This window comes from Colossoma macropomum, unplaced genomic scaffold (assembly GCF_904425465.1).
Source record: "Colossoma macropomum unplaced genomic scaffold, Colossoma_macropomum, whole genome shotgun sequence".
NCBI classification, from domain to species: domain Eukaryota; kingdom Metazoa; phylum Chordata; class Actinopteri; order Characiformes; family Serrasalmidae; genus Colossoma; species Colossoma macropomum.
In genome coordinates this window covers 34,248,141-34,262,817 of record NW_023494805.1, presented here as the reverse complement: position 1 = coordinate 34,262,817, position 14,677 = coordinate 34,248,141, and the positions used below count along the sequence as shown (strand labels likewise).

At 38.7% G+C, this 14,677-nt stretch overlaps 1 protein-coding gene across 1 annotated transcript; it reads left to right on the top strand.

The window, feature by feature from the left end:
- Positions 1–5,066: 5,066 nt before the first annotated feature.
- sox17 (SRY-box transcription factor 17) lies at positions 5,067–9,302 on the top strand. Its single transcript, XM_036597675.1, has 2 exons — positions 5,067–5,496; positions 7,744–9,302. Exons 1-2 carry the CDS (start codon positions 5,256–5,258, stop codon positions 8,778–8,780), a joined length of 1,278 nt encoding a protein of 425 aa, XP_036453568.1. The 5' UTR covers positions 5,067–5,255; the 3' UTR covers positions 8,781–9,302.
- The last annotated feature ends 5,375 nt before the right edge of the window (positions 9,303–14,677 follow it).

Here is a 14,677-nt window from a genome sequence, read left to right as displayed (position 1 = left end):
CCAATTACTTGATTATTCAATAAAAAACAGCTATTAGTTTATTCATTTTTCATGAGAAATAAAGAATAAGTGTAAAAAAACAGGAGTATCCAAAAACTGGAATGCAAAAGATGAGTAAAAGATACAGAGAAAATGTGACTCCTAACAACCATGCAAGACCTGGTAGAGCACCAAAACTGTCCCAATCAGATAAACAGCACTTAAAGTTTTCATCTCTAAGAGAGAGGAGAAAATCAAGCTTCACTCTTCAGATCTGAAAAAATCCACAGGTCTTTCTGTGCATCTTTCCATTGTGAGAAGACAACTCATGAGTCTGAAAGCATGTGTAGTTATCAAGAAGCCGTCACTGAAAAGAGGAAACAGACAAAAAAAAGAGAGAGAGAGAAAAAAAAGAAATTTGCAAATCAAATGAAGAAGCTGCTGAAGTCCACAGACCAATGGACTGACCACCCCAGAGTCAAGACTTCAACATCATTGAATGTGTTTGGGATTACTTGGATACAATCAAGAAAATACAATCAAGACTGAACTTGGGAGGTGTGGCAAAATATCCATAAAGATTTCTTAAAAAACTGAAAGCAATTCAGAAATAGAAGCTACAATAAAGCCAAAGAGTGGACACAATAAATACTGAAAAAAATGAAATAATATTGAGTTTTGGAGGTTTTTGTGGTATTTTCTATTAACGCCTTAAATGGCCAGGGCCCACCGATAGGCACAAAGTTTTATTACATACTTCTATAATCTAAGAATAGCTCTGTCCGTTTGCATTGAAGAATAATAAGCTTTAGTATGTAATAGACCTGGGATTTTAAGGGGTTACATATATCGCTGCTGTCAGACAAAATTTTGTATCTCCATTTTTGTTGTTTTTCAGTTTTTTGACATAATTTGAAAATACCTACTGTCCTTTATATTGTGTGTACATTTCAAGATGAATAGACCAAAAAAAATGGCCCAGAATTACTTGGAAAAATGTCTGCTTCCATTGATTTACATTAAAAGTAAAGTAAGTTTTTTCCTTCTCCTGTAAAGTTACCATTTTGCAGATACGAGCTTTTGGTCTGACAGCAGCGATATGTTTTCTACTTTTTTTCTTATGTTGAAAAAGAATAACTGACTCAAACTTGACTGGTCTTTGACTTTTGCACAGTACAGTATGTGCCCTAACCCTGACTTTAACTGTGATTACCAAAAAATAAAGAGAGAGAGAGCATGCTTTGCCCTTTCTGTTTTAAACAATGACTGTCACTTAGTATGTATGCATATAGCATGATAACAATGTTTTTTCTCTGTTTTTTCCTATAAAGTCAGCATATTTTTCTCCTGAAAATGTATGAAAACAAACATACATACAAACACATGCACACACCCACACGTGCACACAGAATAAGGTTGTTGGAAAATAGGATGTGGTTTAGGTGAAGTTCCCAGTTATTCCCGGAACACAGAACACACACAAGGTGCTCTAACTTCTCAAAATGAATCCTCATAATAAACGCTCTGCTGAATCACCGCAGCGAAAGACGAGAATTGACTCTACAAACATCATACAGCATTTGGTGCTGTCAGCTTGACTGGCACAGAGGTCCTCTCAGACACTGCGGATCGCCACACTGCCCAGACATCAAACAGAATATTATTAAGAGGAAATATCAGTAGAATTTTTTTTCATGTAACCTAAAAGAATGACACCAAAGCCAAGAGTGACGTATGTGCTGGGAGTGATGAGTTGAAAATAAATTTAGTTCAATCTGTGCAACATTTACATTACAAATAATCCCAGAATCTTTTTCTCCCACATATACATACACAGTGCACCAGCCAGTGGAAAAATAATATTAACCAATAATGTCATATTTCAACTTCATTTCCCACCACTCCCATTCACTATCAGGAGAAAACACTCAGCTAGCTCACTCAGGAATGTTTGATGGTATGGAAAGAAAATGTGAATGCAGTAAAGCTAACTTTTTGCTGGTAATTTTTTTTGTGCAGCTAAGTAGTAAATTATCTTTTCAACAGTGGCCTTTTTCTTTCTGTAGTTTCAAACTGTTCACTTTTGTCCCAATACTATATGACAAAACATCCACATATTCAATTAATATTGATTTCCCATTTTGTAAAAATGCTCTGTTGGTAAACAGTAAATGCTGTTCACTCAACAATCATATCATAATGTTTCTACTGTGTGCATAAATTAAGATCAATTGAAAAGAAAATGATAAATAAATGTTGAAAATATTTCACTGCGGAAAATATACTACCAAAATACAGTTGATCTTTAGAGTAATTCCGCATCACTCAACATATAAATATATTAAACTGTATATTTAGAAATATCTTTCATTATTAAAAAGTAACCAAATGAGACATTTCATGTCTGCTGCTAAATATATCACTGTATGCAATTAACTACTTGATTATAATTAACATTAATTAATTAATTAACATTATTACCGCTTGAATAAAATATATATTACACCAACACAATGTTGTCTTTCAGTTTACTCACTTTTGCTAACAGTTTTTACTTTCCTGTAACACATTTTATTCATGTGGAAATTATGCACCAATTTAATCAAGTAGGTTCAATACATGACTTTTTCAGTGCATTCCGGTGAATCTACTTGACAGTTTTATTGGAATTATTCTAACCGTATATCCTCTTTTTCAGCTTAATTACGAAAAGTCCGAGCAGAAGCTCCTGTTAAGCACACCTGCGTTGGAGGACCACAGCCACCACTTCCTCATGCAATGAAGCAGACATTCGCTGCACAGGTTCACACACTGACTCTTTGACAGACTGCATGTGGTCAGGGCCTCTGATCTGGACAGAGCAGGCCGGTGTCTTTCAACAACAGTCCAGTAGACCACCTACACTGTTTTATGCTGTCCTGCTCTAACACATGTGACTCAGCTCCAGAAGAACTAGACCACTAGTTGATAACATGACTCATGCACAGGCATCCCATGAAACTATGCAGCATAGTTGAGCTATAAGACACAGTGGAGTAACCCATGGGGGGTTAAATGGTCTAATCTGAAAAGCCCTGCTCTCACACTATTATCTGCACTTCTGCTCTGCTGCCACTGTTTGCAAATGCAGCAAATACACTTGTTCCCTGATCCCCTGTGTGAAAGGTGAGAAATTCTAACCCTTCATTCAGTTGCAGTGTTAAATCAGTGCCTGCGTGGGGAGTACTGTATTTTGATATCACCCCCTCATCTAATTGTATCAATGATTGGTGTTGAGCTGATAATGTAAGTGACACCTGAATTTGATTCATTGTGCTTATAGTAGACTTGCTATCCCTTCAACCGCAACTACTGCACAAGTTCACAAAGAAAGAAATCTGACACAAAGTGAATGAGTCCTAGAAAGCGTTCTGTTGTATATTATAGTGTGTGGACTATTATAATGTGACTGACCTTGTGCCATTACTTGGAAGACATTTCTCTATTCATCTGAGGGGCTTCATCAGGTCATTTTCCAAAGTCCAGCAGCCAGTGACTGAACACATTTTGGCCTGATGAAGCTGAATGATTAAATGTTTTTAAGTTTATACCACAAATCCAGTTACCTTGACAGTCTATTAGCACTAGAAAATTCAATGCGTTGGATGACTTTTTGTTGCTCTTGTTTCTTGAGTTTTAGAGGTGAATCAACACCAGTGGTTCTCAGTCTTGGTACTGAAGCTGTCCAGTCTTACTTATTTTCATGTTTACCAAGCTCAAGCACACCTGATTCAACAAATCAGCTCTTAAAGTCAACGTGAATCGGAAATCATAACGCATTTCCTTCCTGTGATGTGTTTCCAAGTGAAACATGATATCAGGGAGGGTCTCGGAGCCAGCTCAGCTTTTCCTTCAATCATAGGTGGGGGTTAGCGAGAAGTGAGAAGTTAAACATTATAATATTATACCATTATAACATTACGACAATTCTATTATTTTTCCCTGCTCAATGCTGAAATGTTGTCAAAACTCAGAAAACGTTTTACACTTGTGTCTTTTAAATGGTATGATATGATGAATCATGCTTCATATGTATGACCACTGATATGAATAAGCAATTAATAGGACTGAATGATATGGAGAACATATCTAATTGTCATTTTTGGGACTAACATTTCAATTATTTTTGTAAATTAAGGTTCAGGCCTGTTTTTTCTTTGGCCAAGAAGACCAGAACATCCACTTTTTCTGACTTGAAGCTTGACCCCTGAATGAAGTGGGCCAGACTAACAGTAAGATGTGGAAATTAAAACGTGAAGGACAGGACAGTCCAAAACCAGGTTTGGGAACTACACTCTTAAAAAAGATGGTTCTTCAAGGGGTCTTTAGAAAAGGAAATTGTTCTGTTTGGAATCGTGAGTTCTATATAGAACTATTTCATGCTTAAGAGGTTTTTAGCAAGGTGAAGTGGTTCTTCAGATTGATGCAGAATGTGTTGTCTAAGGTTCTATACAGAAATTTTTGAATAGGTTTCTGCAAGCTGCACATCGTAACAGTAGAAGAACCATTTGTGGTGCTACACAGAACCATTTTCAAAAAGGTTCTATATAGAGTTTTATACAACACATTCTCCATCAATCTGAAGAAACACTTCACCTTGCAAAAAACCTTTTAAGCATGCAAATGGTTCTGTATGGAACTCATGATTCTAAACAGAACCATTCGCTTTACTAAAGAACCCTTGAAGAACCACGTTTTTAAGAGTGTACAGGCATACAGAACAGTCCATCTTCGTAGACATGCCTTCATAGTCATTGTGCTGTGACCAATAAAGTCAAAATCTCAGTATAAACAACCAATCAAAACGTCTCCATTGATCAGACAACAGGTTTTACTGCGTGACTCAAACGGAACAGAATCAAACCCCGCTGCTTTTCCCGGGACTTTATTTTAGATCTTGCCCCACCAAACTCCCCACAGGCCTCGTGTCTCCTACCGCAACTCTTACCTATCCAACCTCATAGCCCTCCCACTGCGCGCGCCATTGGTCGCCTCTCCGCTTAAAGCTCACGCGCTTCCCTTCGTCCAGCAGCAGCTAGTGAGAAAAGTAGTAGCAGCCGTAGCGGTTCTGCTCACACCTCTTAAACTTTGTCTCCTCTCTCGCGCTCTCTTTTCGCTCCTCTAGCGCGAGCGTCGAGCGCGTCCCGGGCCGCGACGACCACCTAAAAGCCCCCCAGAGCTCTCCGTTATTGGGGCGGTGGTGGGGGGTCTGGGGGTGTGTGAGTAAAGTGTCGGACATGAGCAGCCCCGATGCGGGCTACGGCAGCGACGAGCCGCGCGTGAGCATGGCCGGCGCGGGCCGGTGCGCGTGGACCGAGGCGCAGAGTCCCGCGAGCGAGAGCAAGGCGGGGCGCGTGCGCACGGAGCCGCGCATCCGCAGACCCATGAACGCGTTCATGGTGTGGGCCAAAGACGAGCGCAAGAGGCTCGCGCAGCAGAACCCGGACCTGCACAACGCAGAGCTCAGCAAGATGCTCGGTGAGTGCGCGCGCGCGCGTCTGTGTGTGTGCGTGCGTGTATTTATCAGGGTTTCTCACTGAGACGGATAACTTAAGCCAAAAGTGAAGATCTCTTCTCCTACTGGACAGGGCTTAAGGGCTTAAAGTATCCGGCTAACTGAGAAATCCTGCTTTGTGGGGGGAAATCTCGGGAGCGCGCTTTTCCTGCAGTTATGTAACCACTGTGCACGAATTAACATGCCAATATAAAAAAAACCAATCCTCTCATCAGAGATTAATTTCATTAGAAGATTTTAAGTTATTGAAAAAGGGGGAGGGGAGCACGATTTAAATGGAACAAACCATATTTAGATAATTATGTGGTTATACTTGCCTTCATATGGCAAAACAAATGTTTACAGGTAATTTATGCTTTTTCCAAGAAGAACAAAAAATGTTTGTGACTTTCTTTCACTGTAAACACTGTAGTGCAGTTTAAAGTAATGGTTATGGCCTGATTTTGGTGCTAAAGGGTATTAATGCCCCTAAGGTCAAACAGGACTGTGTGTTAAATGGTAATGTGGGACATGCAGGCCATGGTACATGAATAATAAATCTGATCTTTTATCCAATTCCCCATTATTGCAGTATTTCCTTCTGCTCATTCAGAAGTATAGAGGAGTGAGTGCCAGCTAGAAGTGAAACAGACTAAAGTCTCCCCTCACCTGACGCTCAGAACACCTGAAGCCACTCAGCAGACTAGCGTACATGAAAAAAATGCGGAAGGCCTGTAACTCAATATATTGATATGACCACACTAAGACTTTGGCGGTTCATCTTAAAGGCCTGCAGTTTGAGCCTCTTGTTATTTGGAATGTGTGTTAATAGGAGGTAGTTGTGCCTTTGCTTAAACTGAAAAGGCTGCTGATATTTTTATTAGGAAATCATTAACCTCCAAATGCTACTCATTTTGGTCAAGTTTAATAGTTGGTTTTAATTTACTCAGCACTTATCACTGAGTTCACATTTTATATGGCAAACCCTACTTTTCATATTCCTCAAACCTTAAGAGGATTTATATATATATATATATATATATATATATATATATATATATATATATATATCTATGTACTCTATTTGCTAGAATACACAGCTAAATAACAATGCTGGACTATTATTTGACAATCATTTTGTTATATATAATTTATATTCTTTATATTAAACCTATTTATTAATTGTATATATTATTCACCTATTAACCATTTCAGAGTAAGTAAATGTATTTTGATCACTGATAAATGTGTTTCTGAGCAATATGTTTTGCGTAGTCTTTTTCACAGAAAGGAAATTTCCTCATATAATAAAGGCAATTGATGGAGCTTAGCTGTAAAACAAGAGGTCACTGGTTTGATCGTAGCTGATAACAGCCCGCTACAGCCATTGTGTCCTTGAGGCACTTAACCTCACATTGCTCCTGAACTCTCCCTGCAGCAGGAATATCGCTTCAGGCAAAAGCGTCAACTAAATGTAACAGTACAATATAACACTATTACATAACACAGTTAAAAAAGTACTATTAAGTAAAATTATTAACATGGTTCAAGATTGAAATGCACATGCTGTATATCTTTTTACTTTAAAAAAAACTACTATACAATTTTTTTGTTCTCTTTAAATCAAGCTTTTGACCAAAAGCACAAGATAAACTTATTCAAATCATTTACTTCTGTGTATGGTTAGAACCTTTAACATTTCATGTCTGTGTGTGGAATCACAGTCTAGCAAATAGTTCCATCAGTGGAAACATGCTGGTACTGGGTCAAAAAATGTTGCGAGAAAACAATGGGCATGTCATGAAAATAAATAGCTGTAGACCAAAGAGCACAACAGAGTCTCTTTATGAGTCAAAACTAAGAAATACCCTGAACATATGTTTGTTATTTAACTACAAGCCACTAATCAAATTTAGCTTCATTAAGAAAAAAGATTTTATTTTATTCTAAATCATGGTGGTTTTCAGGTATAATGTCCATTTAAATTTGTATTTGACAGAGAAGGTGTGTTATAAATTCTCCTTAAGTTCCTCACTCTCATGATTACACATTACTACATACTATTTTCACAGCAGTAACTGAATCATTTATAGTACTATAGTACTGTAGTTATAGTAGTCACAAGATTAATAACTAAATAAAAAAACTATTAATTTTTGTGGTTAACTTAAAGGTGAACAGCAAATGAAAGTACTTGAACTGACAACTGTATCACTTTATCTGTTTGATAGGCAAGTCATGGAAAGCGTTATCTATGGTGGACAAGCGGCCTTTTGTGGAGGAGGCGGAGCGGCTGCGTGTGCAGCACATGCAGGATCATCCCAACTATAAGTATCGACCTCGCCGCCGCAAACAGGTGAAGAGGATCAAGCGGCTGGATTCTGGCTTCCTGCTGCCCGGAGCCTCCGAGCCCCCGGCCCCTCTGGGCATGGACAGTCTTGGGGTGGGTTATTCCCTGCCCCCTGTAGGTTTGCCTCAGGCTGGCCTACCTCAGTATTGTGATGCCCAGGGACTGTTCGAGTCCTACAGCCTACCCACCCCGGACTCCTCCCCGATGGACGCCTTAGCAACGGAGACTGTGTTTTTTGCAGGCCACACTCAAGAGGAAAGCCATTCTCAGGCAGCTTACAGCTATCACCACCACCATCAAGAGTACGCACCTCAAGGGCATCAACACTCCCTGATTAATCCGCAGGTTCACGGCAATAACCACAGCGACACACACTCGCATGTTAGCATCAGCACACATACGAACGCTAACCCACATATTAGCACACACGCTCATGGCAATGCACAAGCCAGCTTGATGGCCAGCACTCACTCTCAGGAACTTGGTAATGCAAACAGCAGCCATAACGTCAACACCCACCACAATCCCCTACATTCACATTCATTATCTCAGGCACTCTTCAGCAGGAGCCTATCTCCTAGCTCCAGTCAAGCCCCGCCCCCCACATACCTGGGCTGTCCATCCACTTTGAGTGTCTTCTATAATCCTGCCTCTCAACTAAAACGTCCAGTTGAGCAGCTGTCGCCTCCCCAGGACAGTCATGCACACCAACATGGCGCGGCTGACCAGCACTCGCGTCCCTCCATGGAAGCCCACCGGCACGGTCCAGAAATACTAAGCGAAGTGGATGGTAGTGAATTTGAGCAATACCTGTCGTACGGGGTTCCTCAAGCACCCATGCAGGGGTCCGACCTGATCTCCTCTGTACTGTCCGACGCTAGTACCGCTGTGTATTACTGTAACTACAACAACACCTGAAGCCCCTATAGCACAATACACTAAAAAACATAATGCACTGAATATACTTTATTCAAATGTGTCCATCATTTGTTAATGAATAAAATATATTACATCAACACAACTGCCAAAGCAAGTAAACCAAAAGACAAAATTGTGTTGATGTGATATATGAATCATGTGGTAATGATGTTCACATTTGAATCTTGTAAATTGAATGCATTTCTTTTTCCAGATTCTGAGCGGTCAGTAATGAATGACCTAACACTGTCTGAAATTGTTACAACACCAAGCAAACACATCCTTACTGGCAAATGTACTCATAGAAACATACAAGGGAAGGGAGTTATATGGCCTATAAAAGTTTAGAATTATATGAATTTACTAAAATGTGTTTAATTAAACCTTTTAAATGTTTCAACTAAGACACATTAATGCTGTAAATATCTTTTTCTATAAAATGAAATGTACAGTGATTAGTGTATTAACATGTAATTTCATACCTTTTTTGCACTTTTGGGAAATAAAAGTCTCAAAGATGTGCCTCTTTGTCTTTGTTTTTAATCATTTGGATTTTCTTTCAGCATTATTACTTTTTTTGTCTTTTCTCCCCCTACTCCATCTTTGCATTGTGCACTTCTGACCCTCCTTTTTTCTCCTCTTTGTGTATGTGTGTATTCTTGCTACAGGGAAACTGAGATTAACACACTTCTTCCTGTTTAAGGCAGCTCTGTTGGCTCCAATGACTTAAATATGATCGTAATCTCTGCACCTTCACCAAACAAAGTCCATCATTAACATCAATAAGAGCCTGAGCTCACCCACCCACACACAAACTCTCTCAAACCCTGACACAAACACAGGCCTGTGAAAGCCTGAGAATAAAAAAGTCAGGCCAACGGAGAAGCCATGTATTGTGCTTGGTCTCATAATAGAAACAATTAGCACTGGTCTGCACTGGTTGATGTGCTGCTCAGAGTGTGCAGCTCATTTTCTGTTTGAAAAAGGAAGAGGCTTTTTGGACGAGGTCACTGACACTGACCCTCCGTCCCTTTTTAGCAAACCGACGGAAACATGCACCAGCGACACGTTTTTACAGACAGACCCCCAGATTCCCACACACAGAGTGGACCCATATGGTGTATCTGTGCGTGTGTTTTGTTGTGTGAGCCACAGGCCAAACAATAGGCTTTGTCCCCACCCAGAAGCACCTGAGTGGGTGTGTTTGTGCTTGTAGAAGAGAAAAGGCTGTGTGTGCTGGGGGCTGGGAGCAGCTGGATGAAATCTAACACCCAAATTAACCAGCTGACTAACGCAAATCCTAATATTACCCTCAGGTACAGAAGGACAAGCCCAGAGCCCCTTGCGATGTCCACTTCCGTTCAAAAGTTTGGAATCCATGTTTTCAACATCATAAAATCAATTTGGTTTCAGGTAAATGTATAAAATTAGATGAATTCACTATATGTCTTGTGCAATTTCATGGCTTTCAAATAATGAACAGGATGCTAGGAAGCATAGGAGGTCAACCTGTAGAGACACTAACTCTTACATCTTCAAAACTATAACTTCACTGTTACAAGTATAAGTATTGCTAGCACTAATGTCATTTGCAGCAACAGCAAATTATGCAGTTTTAAATTCTTTACCTGTTCCTCTAGTAAGTATGTTAGTTGCTTTTTACAGAATCAAACACTTTATTTTTACATTATTTAACAGTTAAAAAGCTCTGACAGTTAAACACAGACACATACAGAGACAATCAACTATAGTCAAAAACAGACTAAGAGAGAGCAGTCACGTTGTGTTCATTGTGCAAGTAATAATAACAGAAATACTAATATAAGAAGTGATTACAAACTTTTGAATGGTATTGCACTAAAACCGTATTTGTGAAACATTAAACCAAGAAATGGCTCAGTCAACAACGCAAAAATTAAATAAAAACAGTCACCAAAAAGCATTATTTAAATGATATCATGCTGATTGGTGGCTTCTATATGTACTACATGTATTTTTTGCCTCAGTGCTTTTATACTTCTTTAAAATCCTTTTAAAGGCTTGCTTTTTTGGATTTTTCCAGTAACATATTTGGAATCTTTAAAAGGATGTGCATCTTTTGGTGTTGTTCACTTAAGCACAGGTTTATTGTTTGGCCTTTTTTAAACACTCTGATTACTGAATTAATTATCAAAATAACTTAGATTACTCGATTAATAACATAATTGATAGTGGTGGCTCTGTATGCAGCCAGACTACAATAAAAGCTCTCAATAGGAAGAGGAATGCTGGAGCTGTGAGCGTACTGTCTTTTATACTCAAGTTCGGCAACTGAAGGACACAATGTCCATCAGAGGCAGCTGCAGTGGACAGGGCGTCTCCTGTCTGAAACGGAATGTATGTGTATGTGTGGCTGCATGTGTATTTGAATGTATGTGTGTTTGACTGTGTGTGTGTGAGTTTTATAATCCTTGGAATATGAGTCTCCTCCCTGGCCTTATCACTTTCATAGGCACGGCTTTCCCAAACCCAGTCCAGTTGTGCCGCTTCTAAATATAAACTCACACTTGATCGGCGCTCCAGGCTCTGACACAATAAGCTATTTTCACTGATTTGACCCTTACGAGTATATATAACACTCCCACTTATACACACCATCTTAAAATGTTCCAGTGAGGTAAGGCGTTGGTGAGAACTTTTAAGTTTCAAAGGTTGCTGTCTGAATTGTCAGGACCAAGCAAACTGTACTTGAAAAAACTTTTTTTCTTGTTTTTTTTTCATTCTAGCAGGAACAAGGGGCATTTAAGAGCGTTACATGTAGGATTTACATGTTAAAATGTAATGCTATTCATTAGGACTGTCATTATTTCTTGATTGAACGTAATTACTTGATTAAAAATCTATTACAATTTACCTTCTTGATGAATCAGAGGTAATTTGTTAACAGTTTGTTTGACAATAATGCATATTTCTTTTATAGTGCAAAACAGCCTGATGGACGCACCTATTTATATGTATTTCTACCAGAGTGTTTTATACACAAAACAGTTTATTAAAAAACAAACATATTATGTATTTCTGGATTTTGTAAAGGCTTGGCATGGTTTGCTTTTGTTCAGTTAAGTCAATCTTTATTATTTGCCCTTCTTTAAACCCAGCAGATAATCAGTTAATAACTCAGATACTAATACAATCCACAGATTCATCCCTAATCAACACGAGATTCGGAAATGTGTTGCATACAGTGAGAGTTATTACTCAACATGTATGTGTTGGAGCTGTTTCTAAATTAGCTTTTCAGACATCCATGCCGTCCTGGCTTTCGTGCCAAATCTGTCAAATTACTGCAAATGTGGTGGTGTTATTTTGTTACATAAGCCTAAATGCAAGAATCCAGGAGGGAAAAGCCAGTCATGTAGGATAAAAAAATTCAGTCTGTGTTAATGACAGTGTCAGTCTTTAGGATCTGTTGTTTATTTATTTGTTTATTTATAACAAACTTAACAAAATATTATTTAAGTTCTTCTCTTAAATTCCTAAGTTCTCTGCATCCTGAACTTCATGTGTTCACAAACATTAGTTTAATCTGGACTGTGATGTACATTAGATATTATTTTTCTTAATTGTTTTAAACAGGAAATAAGCTTTATTTTACTGCTGTTAACAGTAAACAGTTGATAAATAATTATACTCCTCAATATTATGTCAATTACCTCAATATTATGTCACCTTGTCTTTATGAAGTTTTTGTTGTGACTGCTTGAAATGTGCATACTGCAATTATTCTAACCTGTAATTCATTTAGCAGACTCCTAAAAAAAGTCAATGCATCAGCAAGACAGTGATTTTAGAACATAAAAAATAGGGTATGTTTTGTAGGCTGTCGTTGATGTATTTCTGAACAAAAAGATGAATGTGGCTCATTGTGTTTAATATTGGAGCATTTGTGGAAGTTTCCAAGAGCACCTGTCCGCATTTCCTCAGCATGGGGACTGTCTAGGCTACTTACCCTGTGAAAGATTAGCTGGGAACATCCTCATCTGCTCAGGAAACCAAGTTCTCTAAAACTCACAGCGCTTCCACAACTCTGGGAAAGACAGAAGGATTTCCTCCTAAATAAAAATACATCAAAATAAAACTAAATAAAGACGAAAGGGCACACCATCACACAGGTCAGACACCTTTGTCAGCATATATGTATGTGTGCTGCGTGTGTCTTTCCCACGCATGTCTCAGAGCGGGGTCACAGCAATGTTCCTGTTTATCATTTAGGTTCCACATTTGCACCTGAGCAGAACAGGAACAGACACACCAGCATAAACACACATTTCAGTTAATGGTTTTGATCACTTTCTGTGGTTATGTATCGGTCGATTCTGTTATGAAGGGGCTGGGGAAGGGAAGAAATGGTCCATTTTTTAATAAGGCCTCAACTTGAAGCCTTCGACCATGCCTGCTTAAAGAGTTTGGACTTTGATATCAAGACTGTGAAACCTATCTTGTAAAACAGATGTGTACTTTAGATGGATAACCACCTTAACCTGAACTCATCCACAGAAGCCAACTGAACATCTCTTTCCTCACTGCAGTAGCAAGACATTAGCCCAGAATCTGTACATGAACCTACTATTCATCAGACATATTGAGTCTTAGTCTTTATTCCCTTTATAGGCTTAGTGACAGATCAAAGACTTTTTAAAAAAGATGTCACAGAAATACAGACTGAAAAAAAAACAGGCAGTGTGACTTTTAGGCCAATATGTCTGTCACATAAGCCAGAATATCATAATTATCAGGCACTTACCGACGTCCAAAAGTGGAATAGGAGCCAGAACAACAAACTATGCAGGAGCCGCACACTTGAAGTGTTAAGCTGGACGCTAGCATATTAGCCATGGTCGTTTTTATAAGACTCCTGCCTTTATTTACAAAGGCAACACGACATTTCGGTGAATTTTGTAGTCTTGGAAAGACTTTGGCTTGATTTAGTACCTATCTTTTCCTCAATTATGCACTTCACAAGCTAAGAAAGATAAGAATACGGTGTGAGATATCGTTTAAAAGGTTTTCTGGCACAGGTGACCGTTGGTGGAAGCCCGCCAGAGGGCGCGCGCGCGCTGTTAAACTCAAGCACGCGCATTACACTGAAAACCTAAATGCCTTTATTTTAGCTCTTTATTTATCCTATTTACATTTCAACACCTCTGTGCTTGTGCACGAATTTCAGTCCCTGAACAACCCCGTGACACAAACTACATGCCTTTTCAGAAACAGATAAGTGAAAATTAACAAAACAAGTTTTATTCTGGTTCACAAGTGTGTCACAAGTTACATCAGTTGACCAATTAGATCCAATTACACAAGAAATCAACAAATAAGGACAACTGAATTGAACAGAAACCTACGTAAAACAAATAGAGATATAATGATTTAGTGATGGAAATTATCTGTACACCTGTACTGTATGTAGAATCATGACTTCTATATAGAGCCATTTAGTGCTTAAATGGCTCTTTGCATTGTGAAATCATGAAAAATCGATGTGGTTCTATATAAAACCTTTTTGAGAATGGTTCTATATAGCACCAAAAAGGGGTCTTTTACTGTTATGATGTCAAGCTTGTAATCATAACAGAACCCTTTTTGGTGCTATATAGAACCATTTTCAAAAAGCCAGACAGTCTGAAGAACCACTTCACCATGCAAAGAACCGTTTAAACACAAAATGGTTCTATAAAGAACTCATAGTTCTACATAGAACCATTTCCTTTATTAAAGAACCCCTGACAAACCGTCTTTTTTAAGCATGTATCTGTATATTTGGTTATCATGTTATGTTATATCCAACACGTCATACAAAGTCAAGCTATATGAAAGAAACAGCACATGCGAGCTGACATGTTCTTCCATATCAGTGA